This window comes from Temnothorax americanus, unplaced genomic scaffold, assembly GCF_048541705.1.
Source record: "Temnothorax americanus isolate GAGA-0224 unplaced genomic scaffold, ASM4854170v1 Scaffold5, whole genome shotgun sequence".
NCBI classification, from domain to species: Eukaryota; Metazoa; Arthropoda; class Insecta; order Hymenoptera; family Formicidae; genus Temnothorax; species Temnothorax americanus.
In genome coordinates, this window is record NW_027509657.1 from 5736402 (window position 1) to 5756539 (window position 20138).

The 20138-nt window shown below is 43.2% G+C and overlaps 1 protein-coding gene and 1 long non-coding RNA gene across 11 annotated transcripts in view; one reads left to right on the forward strand and one right to left on the reverse strand.

Annotated features, from left to right (window-relative positions):
- Positions 1-20138, reverse strand: part of LOC143904244 (uncharacterized) — an 82189-nt gene that overhangs the window by 56652 nt on the left and 5399 nt on the right. The window lies entirely within an intron of this gene.
- LOC143903845 (lachesin) overlaps positions 1-20138 on the forward strand; it is a 29440-nt gene that overhangs the window by 6651 nt on the left and 2651 nt on the right. The window contains exons 2-5 of the mRNA XM_077417840.1: positions 14173-14294; positions 16120-16408; positions 17470-17631; positions 19866-20015. Coding sequence (XP_077273966.1) covers positions 14173-14294; positions 16120-16408; positions 17470-17631; positions 19866-20015 — 723 coding nt within the window. The remainder of the gene's footprint in view (positions 1-14172; positions 14295-16119; positions 16409-17469; positions 17632-19865; positions 20016-20138) is intronic.

Here is a 20138-nt window from a genome sequence, read left to right on the forward strand (position 1 = left end):
GCACGAGTGAATGAGAGAAATGGAGAAAGAGAGAGAGGGGGGCGGGGTGCGTTTAAAGTCCGCGATGTCAGTTTTCATTAAAAGAATTCGAAGACACGCGAAAGTCGAAGTTTTCGCTTACATACTGAAAGTTAGTTGACGATGTCACTTAAATCTCTATAATACGAATGCCGCATTACGTATTGATTCCCTGTTTTATTAATGCAATGTTGCCGAATGAGGACCAACATCGTCGAATAAATTATCATCTTGGCTCATTGAATAATGATGATAATTTTTTCTCAAGTCTCACAGTCTCATTTTTAATACGGAATATAAGTACTCTTCGTTGAGTACACTCCATTCTGAACGCGTTATCTCGTGGAATCGTTATAGCGGAGAGTGTATAGAGCAGAACGAATACTTTTTCCAAGTTTTCTCATCGCGAAGAGTCGAGTTAATTTAGAATAGCGAAGCCACTCTGACGAATATTCCGCACGAGCGTAACGATCAAGGGGTCGTTACACGTCGCTATAGATCCCACGCGCGCGTCCCGTTCGAAATAAAAAAGAGAGAGAGAGAGAGAGAGAGAGAGAGAGAGAGAGAGAGAGAGAGAGAGAGAGAGAGACCAAGTCCGCGTCAATCGAAACGCTCCACAAATCTCGATTGCAATTTTTCTCTCCGTTTCCGCAAAAATCTCGTTTCGCAGTCACGAACAAACAACGAGCTCCTCCTCCTCCGATCGGTACATACATTTTCGTTTTGAGCTGTGGGCCGCGCGAGGATATATTTGGGATAGACGGAAAAAAGGGGGATATAGACAAGGGGAATGGAAAGGGGGAGATCGGGAGAAGAAAAAAATTGGTTCGAGTCCGTTTTGCGCGCGCGGCACAATTTTCCGGTTCGATGTGAGAATCGAACGTGATGTTTCGCCCTATGCGCGCAATGGTATAGGGGTTTCGTTTTTTTTCTTCTTCTCCGCACCCGCAACCTGCAACTGTCGACGCGACGATCACAGCGCGAAACCGATTTGGATTACAACGCGGCTACGGCGAATTCGCGGGAGACTCGGTCGGGTATCGACAGCGAGGCAGCTTTATCGGAACGCATGTAACACGATTATCATCCCTCTTCTGGGTTGAGAGTGTTTGCGTTTATTCGCTTTATTACGAGTCACGGACTTCCGAAGAGTTAATACCTCACGAGTGATTACCTTTGTCGAGAAAGTACCCGTCTTTATATTACATGACTTATATCACAGATATGCATCCGAGGGCGCGCAGCCCGCCCTGCGATCGAGAGTAACCGCAAAATTAATTTCGCGTCTTGGAAGTTTAGCGAAACGTTTGAAGGAGCGGCCTGAATTATGGCTCATCTTCGAGAGTAACGTTCAAATTAATTTCCCTATTACCGTCCTGTAAACCTAACGCGTCGATTCTTCTTCTCACGCGCGATTCTCAGTCGTAATTTTATTTATTTATTTATTTATTTTTTTAATCGAACTCTCGGACACGTAAATACGATAACAAAGTTTGTTGATTCAATTACATGAGCGTTAGAATATATGGAATACATATCTCTGGGTTGGTAGTACGAATCGAAAAAAGAATGATTCTTTACTAAAAATCAAGTTAAAAAACAAAGTTAGACTTTGTTTTCAAGAGAAATAACTTTGAAAATTGGAGAGTAATAATACACGGTACGCGAAAAAGCATGAATGTATCATTAATTTCCCGATTTAGAAGGTTACTGGTTTACAATCAGTATTCCCGAAAATACGAAAAAAATCGTATTTTATTATATGCACTTCCCAAATTAATTTTTCACGAGGAAACATTTCCTCTTTATCTCTTCGACTAAGAGGTTACTGGTATACAATCAATGTTTCCGAAAATAAAGTACGGAAAAAAATCCTATTTATTATTCACTTCCCGAATAAATTTTTTACGAAGAGTCATAGAGTCATTTTCCCCCTTCGGTTCTATTATCGTCAGCTCGGAGACATCTCGTATACAGACACGGGAGCGCATTCTGAGGAGAAAATGTTCGAAAATGCAGGGTTTAACAATGTGGAGAAGCCGGCAGAGAGAGAGAGAGAGCCGGAGAAGAGAAGTTGGGAAGAAGTTGAAATACGAGACAGGTGGTCGCTCCTATCAGATGCTCCCGTGCTCTACGGTAAGCCCTCGATGTCTACACCGGGACCCGTCTAATTCCTTCCTGGAAGATTCCCCGATACCGCGTAAAACTCGGCCACGCGGACGAGTTAATGGAAAGGAACCGTTAAACATTCTCGTTCGTTGTCGTTGAGGCTACGCGTTTTATCCCTCGCACAAACTTGTCGCGTCCCCGCCTTTCCGTATTATAATCTTCGTAACGCAACTTCTGTCGAGACGCGCTTAATTTCGCCGTGAAGATTCGCCCGATAGAAGCTTATCGCGGAGGGGCAGCAATGCTACGGGACGAAAAGGATTTCTCGTTGGGTAGCCTCTCTAACCGTTTCGCTAAATTCTCGCGACGTTCTCGAGCTTAAAGTCCCGTGTCGGGCCGCTTGTCACTTTGCCATCGCCGTCACTCTGGTCTCGCTCCTCGTTACCCTCCCCCTTCCATACCTCCCTGCTCGCCACGCATTCCATTTCGGTAATTGAGAAATCGTCCGGAGCAACCCTTTGTCTCGCGCGGATTTTAGTATCCGCGACTTCCGTTCGCTTCGACTTCCATAATGTATCGTTACGCAGATCCGATGCTCTCTTGCAGCTTTTCCTTTAATTGCTTCGCTCCGGCGCGGGCGCTCCTTTCGCCGGGGCCTCGCCGAGTCTCACAAGGTGTCTCAAAATGCGACGAGTTACTCGCGTAGCGACGTAAACGAGGGCTTCCCTTTATTCCCGTCGTCCTACGTGATCGTACGAGGCGAACTTCACGCTGATACTCGACGTAATTGATTTTGCTTTGTAAGCGCAAAGGTAATTCACCGGTAACTCGCTTTCCAGCGTGAGAAAGTCTCTCTCTCTCTCTCTCTCTCTCTCTCTCGCAACGTAGTCGCTGCGACAAAATCGTCACCTTTAACGGGTCGCGTGTCTCGAGCGGGTATACGATCGAGACGTATATACGCGTGCGAATGTTTGTTCGATTTAAGAGATACAACATTCTTCCTCAGCTACCTCAGTATATCCTCGGTGAGCGAAGTCACTTTGAAAATAAGATGGCAAATGCCAGACGTAACGGTGTACGGCGTACCTTCCTTACTTCCGCGACGTCGCGACGACGACGGCATCCGTATTCCTTCCGTATGTAAGCGTTCGCGAAGGATCCTGATTTACCAAAGCGCAGCGACGCGCGACGTAAATTTTTCCCGTCGCTTAATCCACGTCCGGGCGTACAAGAATTTATTTCCGCCTACCGATCTATTCCGCGCGCCGGATTTCTACATGGCATTTCCTGGATATATCGAAGCGCGTCCGCCGTATAACTGGCACCGTCGAAATTATGAGTTCCGCCGGCGCAATCGTTCAATTTCAGACACTATACCGGCCGCACCTAACGTGGCTGGTAATTCTTGTTTCTCGCATTTTCTTTTTTTTTTTCTTCTTTTTTTTTGCACGCGCGCGCGCGCGTGGATCTCTCGCATCGGAATAATTAATGATGGACAGTAGACCGGGGACCGTTTTTGCGGGGCTATCGATTGCGACGGATATTCGCGCGTCGCGCCTCGTGAAATATGGCGATTCTCTCTCTCTCTCTTCAAACGCGGAACGTAATCTACTGTTTAAAAAGTCGAATGTCTCGTGATTTACACGCCGGTACCTTTATTCCCCTAGGAGAGGTAGGGAGACGTAGACACGACACGCTCGCGCTCGTTCGCGGGAAGATTTGCGACGAGAGAAACTTTCTCGGGGAAAAGATTAAGGTGCCGGCATCCACTCCTCCATATCTTTAAACTCACTCGTCGCTTCTCCCGGCCCCTTTACGGTCCCTTAAAAAGATACTTCCCGAATACCTTTCCGCGCCCGTCCCGAAACTTTGTGTGATTAAACTTTTACGGGAATCTAAAATTAATTACTCCGGCCGAACTTATTTTTAAACGTAATTAAGTGCAGTCAGCGTAAAAGGGCTAGAGTTTCGCGCCGGCGGCGGCGGCAAACCGAGCCTCTGTCTTTCGATTACGAAGCGCGCGTAACCGAAACGATCCCGCGTGAAAGTGTCGAATTGTCAAATCGCGCTCGTCCCCGAATACGTAATTACGCAAATGTCGGCAAATAATTCCGTTTAAAACGAGCCGATATTTCTTAGGTTCGGATAGGAGATGACGTCTCAATTTTATGCGCGTGCGTCCGTACGGCAAGTATACCTACCAAGTCGCAATTCTATCCGCACAAGATCTAACACCCCATTCCGTCTTCTCTCCTGCGACCGGCGAGGAACGATAATTTTTCACGAGATTCACGTTTTTTTGCCGCCTCGCGCTGTTTGCACGCAGATCTACGTCTGTTCGTTTTAATGCGTATTTTTTGGCACGCATTTTCGCGTTACACGCTTTTGCTTTTCATTCGATGATCGTTCGTGCATTTTATATTCGTCCCGTGTAAATGGCCGGAATGGCTATCGTAATACGCATTCCCGTTCGAAATGGTACACGTTGATGCGTGAGTCCGCGTTTATCCGAGTCCACGTTTTCTCGTGCTCGGATCATATTCCGTCCGATAATTCGCAATATCCTTTTCATGATTTTTGCAGATTAATTTAGATTTAGATGTTGCGCGTGCGCGCGCAAAGGTGGGCGACAGAAAATTGTTCCCCGTCCCGCGAGTTTATCCGCGCGGCTATGTGCGGGACACAGCATTTTTTATGCCGGAATAGCGTGTTAAAATTTACGATAATGGCGAGACCGCGGTATTTGCACGGTCAACCGAGAACACGGTACCGCATTCATCTAGCAGCTCGTATTAAAATTGAACGAAATTAAAAGAGAACGCTTTAGAATAAATTTATCGATTCGATTGCGAATATTGTAAAAATATCGAGCGGATATCGCGGATCTCATTAGATCGCCATGTGTGACTGATAACAAGGTTGATCTTGCGACGCTTTTGTCGTCGGTTACCTCGTTTCTTTCGTTTGTATAAATCAGTCTGAAATGTGTAGGAATGATTCGCTACAGGGTGCCGTACTCGAGCACGGTGGATCGAGTGGAAGCGCATTTATGCACGCTCACATATCGGAATGGCGGGAGGAGTGAGTGATTTTGATTTAAAATCCGCGAGACAAATAGAACACATCTCCGCGATGTATATATATACCCGTATCGGTTGTATATGAAATATCTGAAGGATATCAAGCTAATCGTATTGACGTAACATGAAATACATTTGTCTATATTTGTCCCATCTATAGCCTGATATTGTTCGCTGTCAAAGCATTTTTTAAACATTTTATTCTCCTCTCACATTAGATTTTCGTTTATATACACGTACGTAAGTTGGGCCATGGAGAGATGAAATAGTAAATCGGAAATGCGAAATAAAATATGAGATAAAATGTGAGATATAAATTCTTCTTTATGCACAAAAGTTTCGCTTTTGAGAGTAGGAATTTTTTAATTTATAAGTTGCAAAATTTACAACATATTTTTTCTGTACAATTTTCAGTGACGCTGTAGAGAGTAATGAATTTCATTTTATATAGCTGCTCTTTTTCTCTCTTTAAAAAAGAAATCTCCTTAGAGTAATAATCGCGATATACATTTAAATTGGCTTTATCGAGTAAAGACGTGGAAAGATTATATCGAGACGAAGAGAGTGTATTGGAGAGTTCTCTGTGCATGCTCGAGCGCTCGGAATTGAAGGGGCGACAATTTTCAACATATCCACTGACTCAAATGTAAATAGATATGACATTCTGCTCAAGTGTGCATCGCGAAGTGCGCTTAAAGCGCGCTTCAGTAGTCAAGGCCCTCAATTCTTCAATCGCTCTTCCCTCGCTCTCGCGTTTTTTACCGCTTTCACGTTTCAATGAATACGTCATGGTATATACATGCGTGTACGTGATTCCTACCGGAACACGTCTATCTATCACCATATAAGTCACAAAATGGAATACTCGCGATTATCGGTATCGAAATCATTCGTTTTATTTAACAAAACAAATTATTTATGACAAAAATATAACGCGAGGCATTACGATGTACGAATAACGATAAATCTTAATAATATTTCTGCAGTCTCGTATATCACGTGGACGGGAGATAAATGCAACGTTTCTTTTTGAAACACTTACGGCGGTCGTGGAAATTCCATTCATCGATGTTGTTTTGATTGAAAGCTCGTCGCAAATCCCAAGCGTAAAATATCATCAGTGCTAGTGAAACTTGAGCGTTGTTGCGGAGAGCCGATTTTTCAGACACGCTCGATCGTGCTCAATGGATTTGTTCGCCATCCCCCAACCCGCCCTTCTCCCTCCCCACCGTCGGATCGTTGAATGACAAGCGTTTTTCCCCGAGTTTCTGGCATGAATGACACCGGCGTGAAATAATATGTACACGTCGTTGGGGGATCGGATTTCAAATCCGTTTTCCGCCGTCGTCCCCCTCTCTCGTTTTTCGTCCCCGTCGCGGCGCGGCCTGGGTCAAAATTGCCGGAACTTTGCGAGCGCGGCATTTTCCCGCAACGGCGTTCCGCGCCGCGAGAGAAGATGATGTACGCCGCGCCGTTGCTCGGCGAACGCGTTCCGCCGTTCGATATCGCCGTGAAAAATATTACGTTTACCCAAGTTGAGCAGTTTCGGCACGGTCGAGCGCCGGTGTAGTAACACAGGGTAGTAATAGGGGACTTTTATTTGGCCGAAGGGGCGCGGACTTATTTCGAGGCGTTGAACCGCGCCTCCGCCTCCCGCCCGGAACATTCTGTTTCGCGCGCATATCGTACCGCGCGGCGCCTCAAACTTTGCTAATTTCTTGAAACTCGGAAACTTTCGCGGGTTACTCGATACTCTTAATTCACTTCCGCGAGTTTAAACATCCCCTCGCATTTAACCGCAGCACGACGCAGCAATTCAATAAACAAGTTTCGCGATACAAGCGGGCTCCCCCTATATATCCTATCCTTTGATTTCTCCACCGCGTTCCACCGAGCCCGCCCGCGCGAGCCCGCGTTCGAAGATTAATTAAGTATAGGTCTCGATGCGCGTCGACGTCGCCGTTAGCGAGCAGATTGCATATCGACGTTTTGTATATAGCTATAACAGAGTCTCTCGCGGAGACAGGGTAAACAAAAGGTCGGCGTTTAGCCAACGCTCCGTCATCGCGCATTCGAAACGACAGGTCGAATAGCGAAAGAAATTTAATCTTTATCACTGCCTTGACACATTGAAGATAAACTTATTAGAACGATATAGTATCGACTCGACGTGTCATTAATTCGTCGGCGATCAAATCTGACGATGTCAACGATTCGTACGAAGGTTAATCGTCGCACAATCGAAGCCGCGGACGATGGAAAATTAATTGCTAATAATTGCGGCTAATGGAAAATCCATCAAACGGAATGCCGGTCGCGCGGATTGTATCCGGATTTCTAATCTCCAGCAGAAAATACCGTATACGATTTGCAAACACTGTCATTCCCTTTTTAATTCATTCGAGAGCTCATCCAACCTGTAATTACCTAGAGCCGTATACTTTTGTTTACGAATGCCTCTCTCTCTCTCTCTCTCTCTATATATATATATATATATATATATATATATATCCCTCTCCCCGAGGGAGGGAGCGACCTCGAAACTTTTCTCCGATATAAAGAGATCGTTTAGTTGGAACGTTGGAAGTTCCAGTTTTCAGTGTTTCGTCGCGTCCACTGCTCTCGAGTCGCTTTCGCGAGTTTTTTTCGAAGCGTACTCCGACATACGGTCAGTGAAATTTAAAATAAACATTTGTTGTTTTCAAAGAACTTATAGACTCTATGTTTGACGAATAGAGTCGAGAAATTTTTTCATTTTTCTAGCGCATTTCAAGTAGTTATCGTATAGAAAGGAATTTTAGAGAGCACGATTGGATAGATATTTTGGGTGAAAAAATAGGTTGAAAACATAGGAAAGTGACAATAAGTCTCTTTCTGTATAAAACTCTATTTTTGAGAAAATATATAAAATGTAAAGGTTAGAAATTTAGCACTATTTTTCTCTCCTGAGCTCGCATTTTAACGATACTGTCACAGATACTGTCGATGAATTTCGCGAGAAGGCTTTACTAAAATAATATAATACTTAATAGAATATAAAGTCGATATAAATAAAAATATATATCAGATATTCTATTTAAAAGACTAAATAAATCTTCTATCTTAATGTTTTTAAATAAATCTTTTACAAAGAAATTCGTTCAACCATTTTAACGATTTCCTATTATTTTTAAAAATAAAGTGTTTTTCTGACAATTTTCTTTAATTGAATAATTTATTGTACAACGCAGTTTAAAATTATCCAATTATCAGAGGTAGAAAGAGCCGATATTATCGCCCGATTTTCAAGATAAATTTTCTCGAATAATTACTGCAAGAATTTTGATCTGAAACTTATTTCTTCACGTCGAAATCATTACGTGCTCGATTGTATCGGCGATAGAAGATTACCCTATATCGATTTGTAAATGAACGTTCGAGCGATCGCGTATATAGGAAGATTTAATTATCGAGCACTTTGTGGCGGTTTTATGGCGGGTACGCTACGTCCCGCGAAAATCAAGAGAAACTTGGAACGTCGAGGAGAACCTGTTGCGAGAACGCAGCCAGGCTATTCGACGCGTGTACATATGACGCCATATATATACACGATATCGAACTAGTGCGCCCTTCGAAACGCGAACGTTGTTAACGTTTTGATAGAGGCCGTTATGGGGAAACGCGCGATTAGCCTCGGCCTTTTCAGCCGAGCCATGGAATTCCGTCAAAGAGGAACGCGTACTTGCGTTTTCGCGCCGGGAACAACATGTCGCTCGTCGCAAATATCGGAATTGTAAATAAAGTCGCTTGCTCTCGTCGAGTTGTCTGCGTTAAAGTCGTGAGTGGATTTACGAAAATGAACAAAACTCCAAACGCAGGAAGAATCGCTTGCTGCAACAGTGCCGCGCGCGGTGGATTTATTTCTAAACCACAAAATATCGAGGCGTTAATTTTTCGTGACGCGCGCACAATCTCCCGAGTGTCTTAAATTCTTATTAGCGAGTAACACCGGAGATTATATCTTTCGAAAAACGAATCTAATCGCTGAGCGGAGTCGCGCCAAAGAGCGAGTTACTCGGGAATTGGCATAATAATCGGAAGTCCCATCCACACAAGTTCCATCGAACTGTTCTCGCGCGCGCGTCATCCGCGCTCCAATCCGCTTATGTATCGCTTGTATGTACATCGATATATCAGGTTGTTCAGGAACTAGAAGTGTGCTTATCAATTGTTATAGTATCATCGCTCACAGATATCCCATCGCCAGCTGTGTATTGCACATCGCACGTCACGAGATCGGTCATATCCCAGATAATTCGCGAAGTGACTCACGCTGGCTATTCGATGAACAGACGAACATATTAACATTGACAACACGCTCCAATACGAAGGCAAAACAATCACAGTACGGAGAGTTGGATGATCTATACATTGTATTTTTCTCTTCCTGTTCCTGGTACAAATGACATAATTTTACGTGGAAAGATCAGTCAAAAGCGTAAAATACAATTCTTCTATACGTAGATCCATTCTTCAAGAAAATTATTATAAAAACTAATATTTTTAGTCATCTTTTTTAAACTTAAGTACCTAATTGTGACACGAGTTAACAATGTATGACAACACGGCCATCTAGTATTAATACATAATTCAACAGCTGGTGTAGAAAATAACGGATCTCGATGAAATTGTCAATTACTGTATTATCCACGGAATACTAAAATTAACTCTTGTTTCTACATAAAATATCATATTTTCCGCTGTTGAACAGAGCTCAAACGAATGTTACCTAAAATCGAGCTTCGAATGAAAAAGAACGGATTTTATTATCCTTTCTATTTTTCAACCTGATTTTCTCGAAAACGTAACTTTGTGAAAATAATATTCTATTATACTCTATTTCTGTTTTTTTTCACACAGATTAATTTCTTCCCCGGCTGTATCACCAATAACAGACTACCCTGTATAGTACAACATGCCTGTGCACATGCCTAGCATATACGAGCGAATGTAAAAATTTGTTACATGTTATATGTATATATGTACACACCGAATACGTATGTGGGCGGACGTATACATATATACATTCAGTTGGAGAAGGATCCCTTCGCGTGCCGGCCTCGCTTAAGAGAATTTCATATTTAGAGCCGTCTGCCTGCGCAGTGTACTCGGAGATTGGAATATTCCTGAGATGTCTGAAGTTTCGTGAGAAGTTTATACGCGTACTTGAACATGCACATACATATATATCGAATACACGTGAGAGATTTATGGTTCTTGCGCCCTTCATTAGCTCGGAAATCACTGTGCGACGTTTAATAATAACTTCCGTTGCACGTTACTCAAGTTGAATCGTCCCCGCATTCCTTCCAGCGATTTATAGCAAACGGTATTCTTCTTCTCGATTTCATGCGAGATCTCTTCTTGCTCTCTGCTTTCGTAATTATTTTCATTTATGTTTAGCAGGGTTGTGCCTGCTTAAAATATAAATGAAAATTATTGGGAAATTAAAGAGTTAAACTTCAAGATTACATCTACATGAATTGCTTACGTTATGTTTACCTCTTTCATGTAAACAATATAGTAACGTGTAAATTTTTTTATATAAATAAATTGATGAATTAATTAACTGATTTTTAACTGTATTTTCACAAACAGTCTTAAAAAATATAATAAGTTTCAGATTAGGTTAAACTGGTTGCATTTTATATATATATATATATATATATATATATATATATATAGTTGTAACTTATTTATTAATTAACTGTATAGTGACATAAAAAATATATGATACTAATAGAAATATTATTATTTCCACCCTGTTAATTTTTCATAGCATGCTAAAAATTGTGCCCAAACTAAATAATAATAACAACAATAAAATTGCAAATAAAACATAAATTTCCGATATTTCTAACAACAAAATATGAATGTTTAGTGACCCATGGGTCGCTCATTGTTTACATGACATATTAAACATAGTTTACATTGTATACATGTAGATGTAGATTATTATAATTTACGCGTAAACGCACAACCCTGACTTTAAGTATAAGCATGCAAATAAAGAACTTTTAGCAATGAGCTTCAATAAATACAATCGCTGACCAGTTAATACATATCGAGGGCATACCGATAAAACGTGCCCCGTGATTTTGCACGATCGGTCGCTATATAAGACGGCACTTATACTTTCATGTTCCTTGTTCCTCGAAGACAGTCGTACGATACATTTCAGATTTATAAGCTCGTGATTTCCGGAGGAATGTACGCGGCCCGCGTTACGCGAAGCGAACAAATCGATCGCGGTAGGATACTAGAAAATCACCGTAGTTGCATTTCCTTTTGTGCATGGCGCATCGAAAACCGGCCACCGTGCGCGGCCACGTAGAAAAAGAACGTGTCAAAAATCCGCGCCCAGAATCCCTTCGCCATTCCCTTCGTAATCTTCCCGTATCAATATGTATTTATCGGAATACGTGCCGTGCTTGCATGGAATTTGATTTCTGCCGACTTTTCCGCCGGCGTTCGTTTGAGGCGAGAAAACGATTGCGGTACGCGACGACCGTATTGATTCCCTACCTTGACTCCATTTTGAGATACTCGAGGTAAGAAATGATGTAAGAAGGGAAACGAAGGGTGGAGAGGAGATGAGAGAAGGAACGAGGGAGAACCTGCCGGAGAATTGCAAAATGTCGAGGATGATTGATTATTTTCCCTCTTGGTTATCGGCGTTAGCAAAAAGCGCGTGATATAGCGCGGGGACGGGTCTGTTATTATTCGAAGAGTCACCGTACTTTCGCCACGGCGGACGTCGAGCTATCAAAAGTTAACGCTGTTAACGAGATAGACGCGCGATAAAAACGATGTTTCATTTCCGCGCGTTATTCGCGCGAATTTCGCGAAATGCGTGTGGGATTTGTGTCTCACGTTTGTGCCTCGCGCAAAACCGTTGTTACGAAATCACAAAGTTGAGGCGCGGAGAGTCTCGGTGCCAAGAAATTTACGCGCAATAAAAATGCGAAGAACGTCTGGCCGCTGATTGCCCCGAACACGGACACATACAGAAAAAAGGCATGCTTTAATTTTCAAACTCGCCCGCGAGGTGATGTATCCACGTCCGTTTGGAGAAACGAAACTGGAACGTAAATACGCGCGGACGGTGCCCGTTGCCCGCTGTATCATTAAAAGTCTCTCGACATTATGTTCGTTAAATATTGGATGACAGAAGAGTTTGCCAACTTAACTAATTAATTTACTTTGATCTATATGTTTATTACTCCGCGTTTTTTCTTCTCTACATTCTCTCTCTCTCTCTCTCTCTCTCTCTCTCTCTCTCTCTCTCTCTCTCTCTCTCTCTCTCTCTCTCCCCCCCTCCCTCCCTCTCTTTCTAGTCACGCACGATTGCTCTTCTTGCGCTGTGCCGCTATAACATTTTTCACGAATTCTCGTACAATATACTTTTGTTCTTTAGAGAAATATGGTTCCGGTGTAAAATAAATTGATATATATTATCACGAAAACGCCGCCGTTTCTATACGATAACCAAAATTGAATCGCGTTGCCGTGTAGGACACGCGAAGATATTTTAAGGTAACGCGAGCGGCAAAAAATTTTCACCCTCTTTTCCTCTCTTTCCCTATATTCTCTCTCGGCTCATATATCCATCCGTGTCCTTTCGAGAATTCGGGTCGTTCACTCAATACAAAAGAGTGTGAGCTTCCACGCCAGTGCGGTGTGGCGCGGCCGTGTTCCTTTTTCCTCTTTTTACGACGACAGGGATGCTGCAGCTATATACTGTCTAATCTGGCAGCTCGTTTCATTTCCCCGGCGATTTGTCCCGCGGTGGCATCTCAGAACCGTTAAATCCGTGGAGGCAATTTGAATATTGCCTACGTCGGATGTATAGCTTTCTGTTGGTTGAGTGGAAGTCGCGATGCGAAACGCACAGAAACTGAGAGAGAGGGAAAGAAAAGGAAAGGGAGGGGGAGAAGAGAGAGAGGAAAGAGAGAGAAAACGCTAGAACGCAAGAACAGCCGGTTGATAAAGCGAACGTGCGGAATAAGGACGATCATTCGCGGCAACTTAAATTCGAGTAGCATCCGCCTCCCTTCTTCTTCCCCTTTCTCTTTAATTCTGTAAGTTATACCTCCGCGCGCTATTATCTCGCGTTAGAGCTTGACGCGGCGCGTCGGGAGATGATAGAGTATACGGTCGTAATACTTTTGTTAAAAGATGGATATCTACTTCTCTCGCACGCGCGTGTATACAAAAGGCGCGGACGCTTTATTTATCGAGTATTCGTGCCGCGTCGCCGTAGTTCGCGGCGTCGTCGAATAAAAAAGATCGAACCCACCCCCGCCGTGATCGCGAACAAGAATTTCTCGCACAAAGCCGTTCATGAAGCTCGTCGGCGCCTCCGGTCCCAAGTTTGCCGCAACTTCGGACCACTTGACATTATCTGTTTAGGGATGTCGTAATCCACCAACAGGCGTGTGAATAAGCAGCGATAATTAGCTACCCTCGCGACAGCATGCTTAAGAAACTTTGGAACATGCACTTGCACGTCACCGCCGCGCCCTCGGCGCGCGACCGCGGCGCCACGGCCCGTCGAAATATTTTCAAAAAGGATTTTCACTGTCGCCCGTAATGAATAGGGTGCAACGATAAAATTTCCACCCTCCAATATTTCTCCATTAATCTCTTCTCACCGATGAGCGAGGTAAAAATAGGGGACGACGTTAAATTATTATATTCATTGTCGATCGCGGATTGGAAGTTATCTCGGTTATTTCGTATAATAGCGTATATTGTACGATCATGTATGTATCTAAAGTAAAGATATACATTTGGGCGAGTCTATCAAATATAATTTTGTTATGAAAAAGAACTTACGAGACGACGAGATGACCCAGTTCTCTCGCCGTCTCGTTAAATCGAACGAGGTCTGTCGTCGTTAAATCAGTCAAAACGAATGTTTCAGATTCGACGAACAGTGCGACGGGCCCGATTTTCGTAGCGCCGGTTGGGAATCAGACCGCCGCGATTGGTCGCGAGGTCGTCTTCTCTTGCAGCGTTCGCAACATAAGCATTCGCAAATACAAGGTAATGATCCCCGGGGTGAATGGTGAACGTAAACACGAATGGGCTATGCGGATTAAATTCGCACGCATTTGATGGCGTGCTGATGGTACTTATCCCGTAATGGGATTTCAACTGCGCCGACCGGTTTCGCGTTTGGAATACCGAAGAGCCGTTTTTATGATCGCTTGACTCTTCCGTTAGCATCTCGCACGGGCACTGAAAATTCCGGTCTCGTGGTTTACGGACGGATTTCCCACCGAACGCGCGAAAGCTCAAATTAATAAAAATTAAAAAAAAAAAAAAAAAAAAACGCTAAAAGCAGTACCGTCGGCTTTCGACGTAGCCGTCCGGATTTGTCGCGACGGAGACGGAGAGGAATGTGCGAGAACCGAGCGGCAACGATGATAGAACGTATCGTAACAAATGTCAACCGTCCTGATATCGCAAACGGTAAGGTCACGTAGCGCTCGCCGGGGACGTGCTACGCGACAAAATTGAATTGCCGCGAGTGAAAAATTTGCCATAAAAGTAACTCCCCTTCTTTTTTGTTCCGCCGACGCGCGCTTAATCTTCATATCGCGTCGCCTCTTCTCGCCATCGCAGAAGTAATATAAAATAAAGCCAACACACATAGAAGGAGTAAAACAAATCGTAGTTGGATCGAGTCAAATTAACTTCGCCTAGTGGAAGTCGTCTCGAAGCCTGTTACGAGGAGGACGAAGCAACAAAAAAGTCGTTTTTCTCTCGTCGCGACGAGGATATAGAATCCCACTTTCTTCCATCGTAATCCGCTAATCCGCCGCGGTCATTCTCTCCCCGATAACATCTAGTACCGGCTATATTTAGTAATAAATTTCACCGTCAGAATATAGTCCAGGAAAAAGAAACGAGGTAAGATAAGGTAGAAAGAGATATGTTTAGTGGAGCGAATGTGGCGACGGATTTCATCAGTAAAGCATTCTTCATAATAAGACAGAATGTACCGTCTAAGAGGAAACGGCTATTCCGGACGGACGGGACTGAATTAAGATAAGCCCGATGGCCCGATGCTAAGTCTAAGTTAAGACTAGTATTTACCACCAAATCTCACTGCTATTCGCACACTTGCTGCGATACCGTACGATATAACCATCTCACACAATGCCCAATTGTTCGAGCTCGCAAAATATTATTTTCTTTTGTGTTTCATTCTTTTTTTTTGTCCGGAAAAACACCGATCTATATTCGTGAATATATTTCCATAATCACTCTGCAAATCTTTCTCAAATCTCTCAAACCGTTTTACGTTTACTCTGTTACGTCGCACACCACTACATTTATATATTATTTCTGTTATCGTTAATTAAAACTTATTGCATCGCGGTATATATACGAATCTCTCTCTCTCTCTCTCTCTCTCTCTCTCTCTCTCTCTCTCTCTCTCTCTCTCTCTCTCTCTCTCTCTCTCTCTCTCTCTCTCTCTCTCATTGCGTACGTCTCAAATCAGAAACTTACAAATATTATTTCAATGTTCAAGTTAGCTCTCATAACATCGTTTTATTTTTATTTCAGAATCTTTTTTCTCTTTCCCTTTCTCGCGTATTTACGCTCAAGTTCATTTTTCGCGTTGCATCATCTTACTTGGTTTAATTTACTTCCTCGTAATTACTTCGCAACTAGTTCCTGCCGCGCGCGACTACTGCCCGTAGTTTCTCTTCTGTATGTCTTTGGTCGCCGGGAAGGAGAACGTCATCGCAGACAGAGCGTAAAGAAATACCCCTCAATCACACGTTCGATCGATATACGCCACTCGAGAAAATGACAGCTGCATTCGCATTGCGTCGCGCGTGTCGCGGGGGCTTTCCAGGTCGGCTGGCTGCGCACCTCGGACCAGACGATTCTCTCGATCCACACCAGGATCGTGACGCATAATGCTCGTATCACGGTCACCTACGAAAGCGGGGCGAGCTCCGGGTCCGCCGGGACGTCCGGCGGCACTTCGGGAGTAACCGGAAGCAGCCAGGCCACGGAGGAGATCGTCGACGGCACGTGGCGTCTGCACATTCGCCAGCTGAAGGAGACCGACAGGGATTGTTACATGTGCCAGATCAACACTAGCCCGATGATATCCGAGCTCGGTTGTCTCGACATACACGGTAAGCGTTATCTCTTATCTGTCACGCCGCGTTCCGGCGGCGCAGGAGCAAGGAAATCACGCGTATATAATACACTTCGTGCAATTGTAAACCCCTAAATGCAGTTCTGAATTTAGGTTCGCGAACTTTCCGTGGCGCATTGTCTTTAACTATAATACCGAGCGTGTATTAGGCAGTTGCCTTTGTTTTAACACACGGAATCAGATATTAGCAAGGCTATATGATTAACGGAGTAATTACGATAACATTTCAATCATTTATAATCGTCTACATGTTTCATTAATATGACACGTTAATACCAAATTTAACTCTGCAACTTGATATTTATTTGTCATATCTGAAGAGTATTTTCGCTATACGGTATACAATATTGGAGTTAATCGAATAACATACGTTGCAGAATATAATTGGCGCTGAGAATTTAAGATCGTAAAGAATTTAATATGCAGACTCTCTGTGTTTTAAAAATTCTTCAGAATATTAATTCTAACGATATAATTACGAGATTATTTTGTTAACGAATTGTTCTTCTCATTTCTCGCTTCGTGCCACGCTTCGCATACCCTCGCTTGAAAAAACATTAATTTTAATTATACTTCTTAAACATCAAAGACGACGTTGCAAACTCTATCAAAAAGTAATGCATAACATTAACGTTACTTAAACATCTGCTAAGGAGCACGCAAATCGATACGCGAAGAACGCGAGTCGGAGAGCATCGCGTATGGCCGCATATGCAAAACTTTTGAGTTTACCCGAACGGTCAAACGAACAACCGAAAAACGCATATGGCATAACGCACAAAGGAGCTCCCCGATAAAATTACCTCCCCTTCTCTTCCCTCTATCAAACATCCTATACTTAAGCGAACCTATTCTCTCCCCTTGCTCTCCCTATCTCGACCTTACCGTAAACGCGCCTCGAGGATGCTCGTCCTTTCAAAGACGTTCCGGCATCAGAGTGCCGGTTTAACGTAATGACTTTCATAAAGTACCCGCGCGGAAAGGAGGACGGACAGGTGGCCGTTACCAATTTACTGGCATGACCCGTTTGTCCCGCAGTGCCACCCGACATCGTTTATGGGGGTGACACCAGCGCCGATTTGGCAGTAGCGGAGGGTGACAACGCGACCTTGAGCTGTCGCGCGACAGGACATCCACCTCCGAGGGTGTCCTGGCGTAGAGAGGACGGAGAACAAATCATGATAAGGGCTTCCACGACAGGTAAGAGACGTCGTCGAAAAATTAAAACTTTCATGATTTCCCTCATTTGCCATGTAGCACATCAATCATTTACAAAGCCAAGATAGAAGATTCTCCCCAAAAATACTTTCTTAGCGAATACTTTGTGAACGCATTCAAAAGATATTATCGGAGCAATAATTTATTTTCTTCTCCCGAGAGAAAAGTAGATATAACAAAAGCGACCTCGATACCAAATTTCATTTTATTTATAAATACATTATTAGAACCACGAACTGCTGTGTTAACCAATTTTTTTTTTAATTTAAGTTCGCGAAATAACCGCGTTTAAAATAGTAGATGAAACGTGATATCTCGATATGTTTGCGGATTTAAGTAAAATCATCTTGATGCAACGAAGTTGATAAAGGTAATAAAAAGGCAAATGAAGATAAATTAAAATTTTGATCTTTTTTTGCTCAATTCTACCACCAGTCAAGAGCGAGATTGTACGATGCCTCAGATAGTAGAGATGGATGTGAAATTCTCGCGAATAATAGATGCTGCACGGCGCCAGCATAACTCAATATTGATAGGATAATTAAGTGCCACTAATATCTTAGTTACCTCGTAGTTGCTTGGTCGGGACGCGTTAAAGTGCGAACTATTATCGGAGTCCGGGAATGCGAACGAATCCTTTCCCCGATTACACTTACCGTTATTACCGCCTAGTTATTGATTTTATCATGTCAGAGGTTAAAATCGTAAAACTGATCTTTTTTGCATAAAGATTCTTTTTTTTCATAGAAATTGAAATCCGTGCGCGATATATAAAACATTTACCGTAAAATACCGTAAATCCTTTTTCATCTGATATGTGATTCAAATGTAAAATTTTTAAGAGCTGTTAATAAAGAATTAGATGGAATATCTTGTCGGGAAAAATCCTAGGTTGTCGTTGATTTTATTACGTCAGAGGTTAAATTGTTAAGATCGTAAAACTGCTCTCTTATTGCATAGATTTTCTCTTTTTGCACGAATACATAAAACACTTTTCGCAAAATACACTTTCTTTTTTTGTTCGATATCTCTAATTCAAATGTGAAATTTTTAAGAGTTGACGTCAAGAAAGAATTAAATGCAATACCATGTCGGAAGAAATCCTAGGTTGTCATTAATTTTATTATTGTCAGATAAAAATCGTAAAACTGCTTTTTTTACATAAAAAGATTTTCCTTTTTCTTTTTTTTTTTTACAGAAATTGACCCGTGCGCGAACATACAAAATATCACAAAGTACGCATTCTTTTTTCGTTTGATATCTGATTCAAATGTGAAATTTTTAAGAGTTGACATTATTGAAGTATTAGATTTCTTCTCGAGAAAAATCCTAGATGCTTATCTCGATATTTCTCTTTGTGTCGCGAGATGACGACGACGGTCGCGATCCCGAGGATCAGCTTGAACAGAGAGAAAGTGACTGGACTGACAACGAGAGTAAATTCGTGCAATGGTGTATCGCGTGAGCCGGAAACTTTCCGAAACTAGTATTCTTCGCGGATACGTAGATCGAGTGTAAGAAGTACGTATATAGTAGACGAGCGCGAGGATGTAACGAGTAAGCTCGTTGGAAACAAGTTCCTCTCTGAGGTGAATAACTGACCTCGAAGACGGGTGAAACGTGAGAGCAAAGCCGCAACCGAGAGTTCCTTCGGATAGTATCTCGGTTTGTACGCGTGTACGTTACACAGAGGCCAAGAGAGAGAAGCTACGTCGCGTAAATTGGCGCACACGCTCGCATTCACGGTTCGAGTCTCCGGAGTTACCGAAACTGGTCGACGTAACTATCCGCATATCTCGTTTGTACGATACGATCAGCTATCCTTGAATTCGTAACGCGGCCGTGGTAGTCGCGCGCTATCTTCGGGGAATTTCTACCACGTTTATTTTCGATGCCGACGAAGGTGGTTTGTTAACGAAAGCTCGTTTAATTATCAACGTGGATCGCCATGATTTAAGCGTGCGTCTTTTCGTTTTCGTCGTTTCTTCCGGTTGGCCAGTCAAATCCACGTCTGATCCTGACCGAACTTCCCGCTCGCTTCGCATCGCGAATTTTCCTCAAATCGGGAAATGGAGTGATTGTGATTCGACGTAATCGAGCTCTGTTGTTTCGAGGTCTGTCGTTTCGAAGCGAGCGAACGGAAGGATGGGAACACGGGATTGCGGGATCGATCGTTTTTCCACGGACATGGTAAAATGTTTCTCCCGTGTACGCAGGTGGTAGCACTTTCGAGAGGCACGACCACTACAACGGTTCGCTGCTGCATTTCTACCGTGTCGAGAGGCGGCAAATGGGGGCGTATCTCTGCATCGCCAGCAACGACGTGCCGCCAGCGGTTAGCAAACGGGTGACGCTCGCTGTGAATTGTAAGCTCCATTCGCTCGCACGATTCGTTCCAATCGCAGATTAATACGTCTCGCGGAAATAGTAATTCGCTAATGTTATTCATACAGTCAAGACGCGTAAGTTGTCGCGATTCGAAAGAGAAA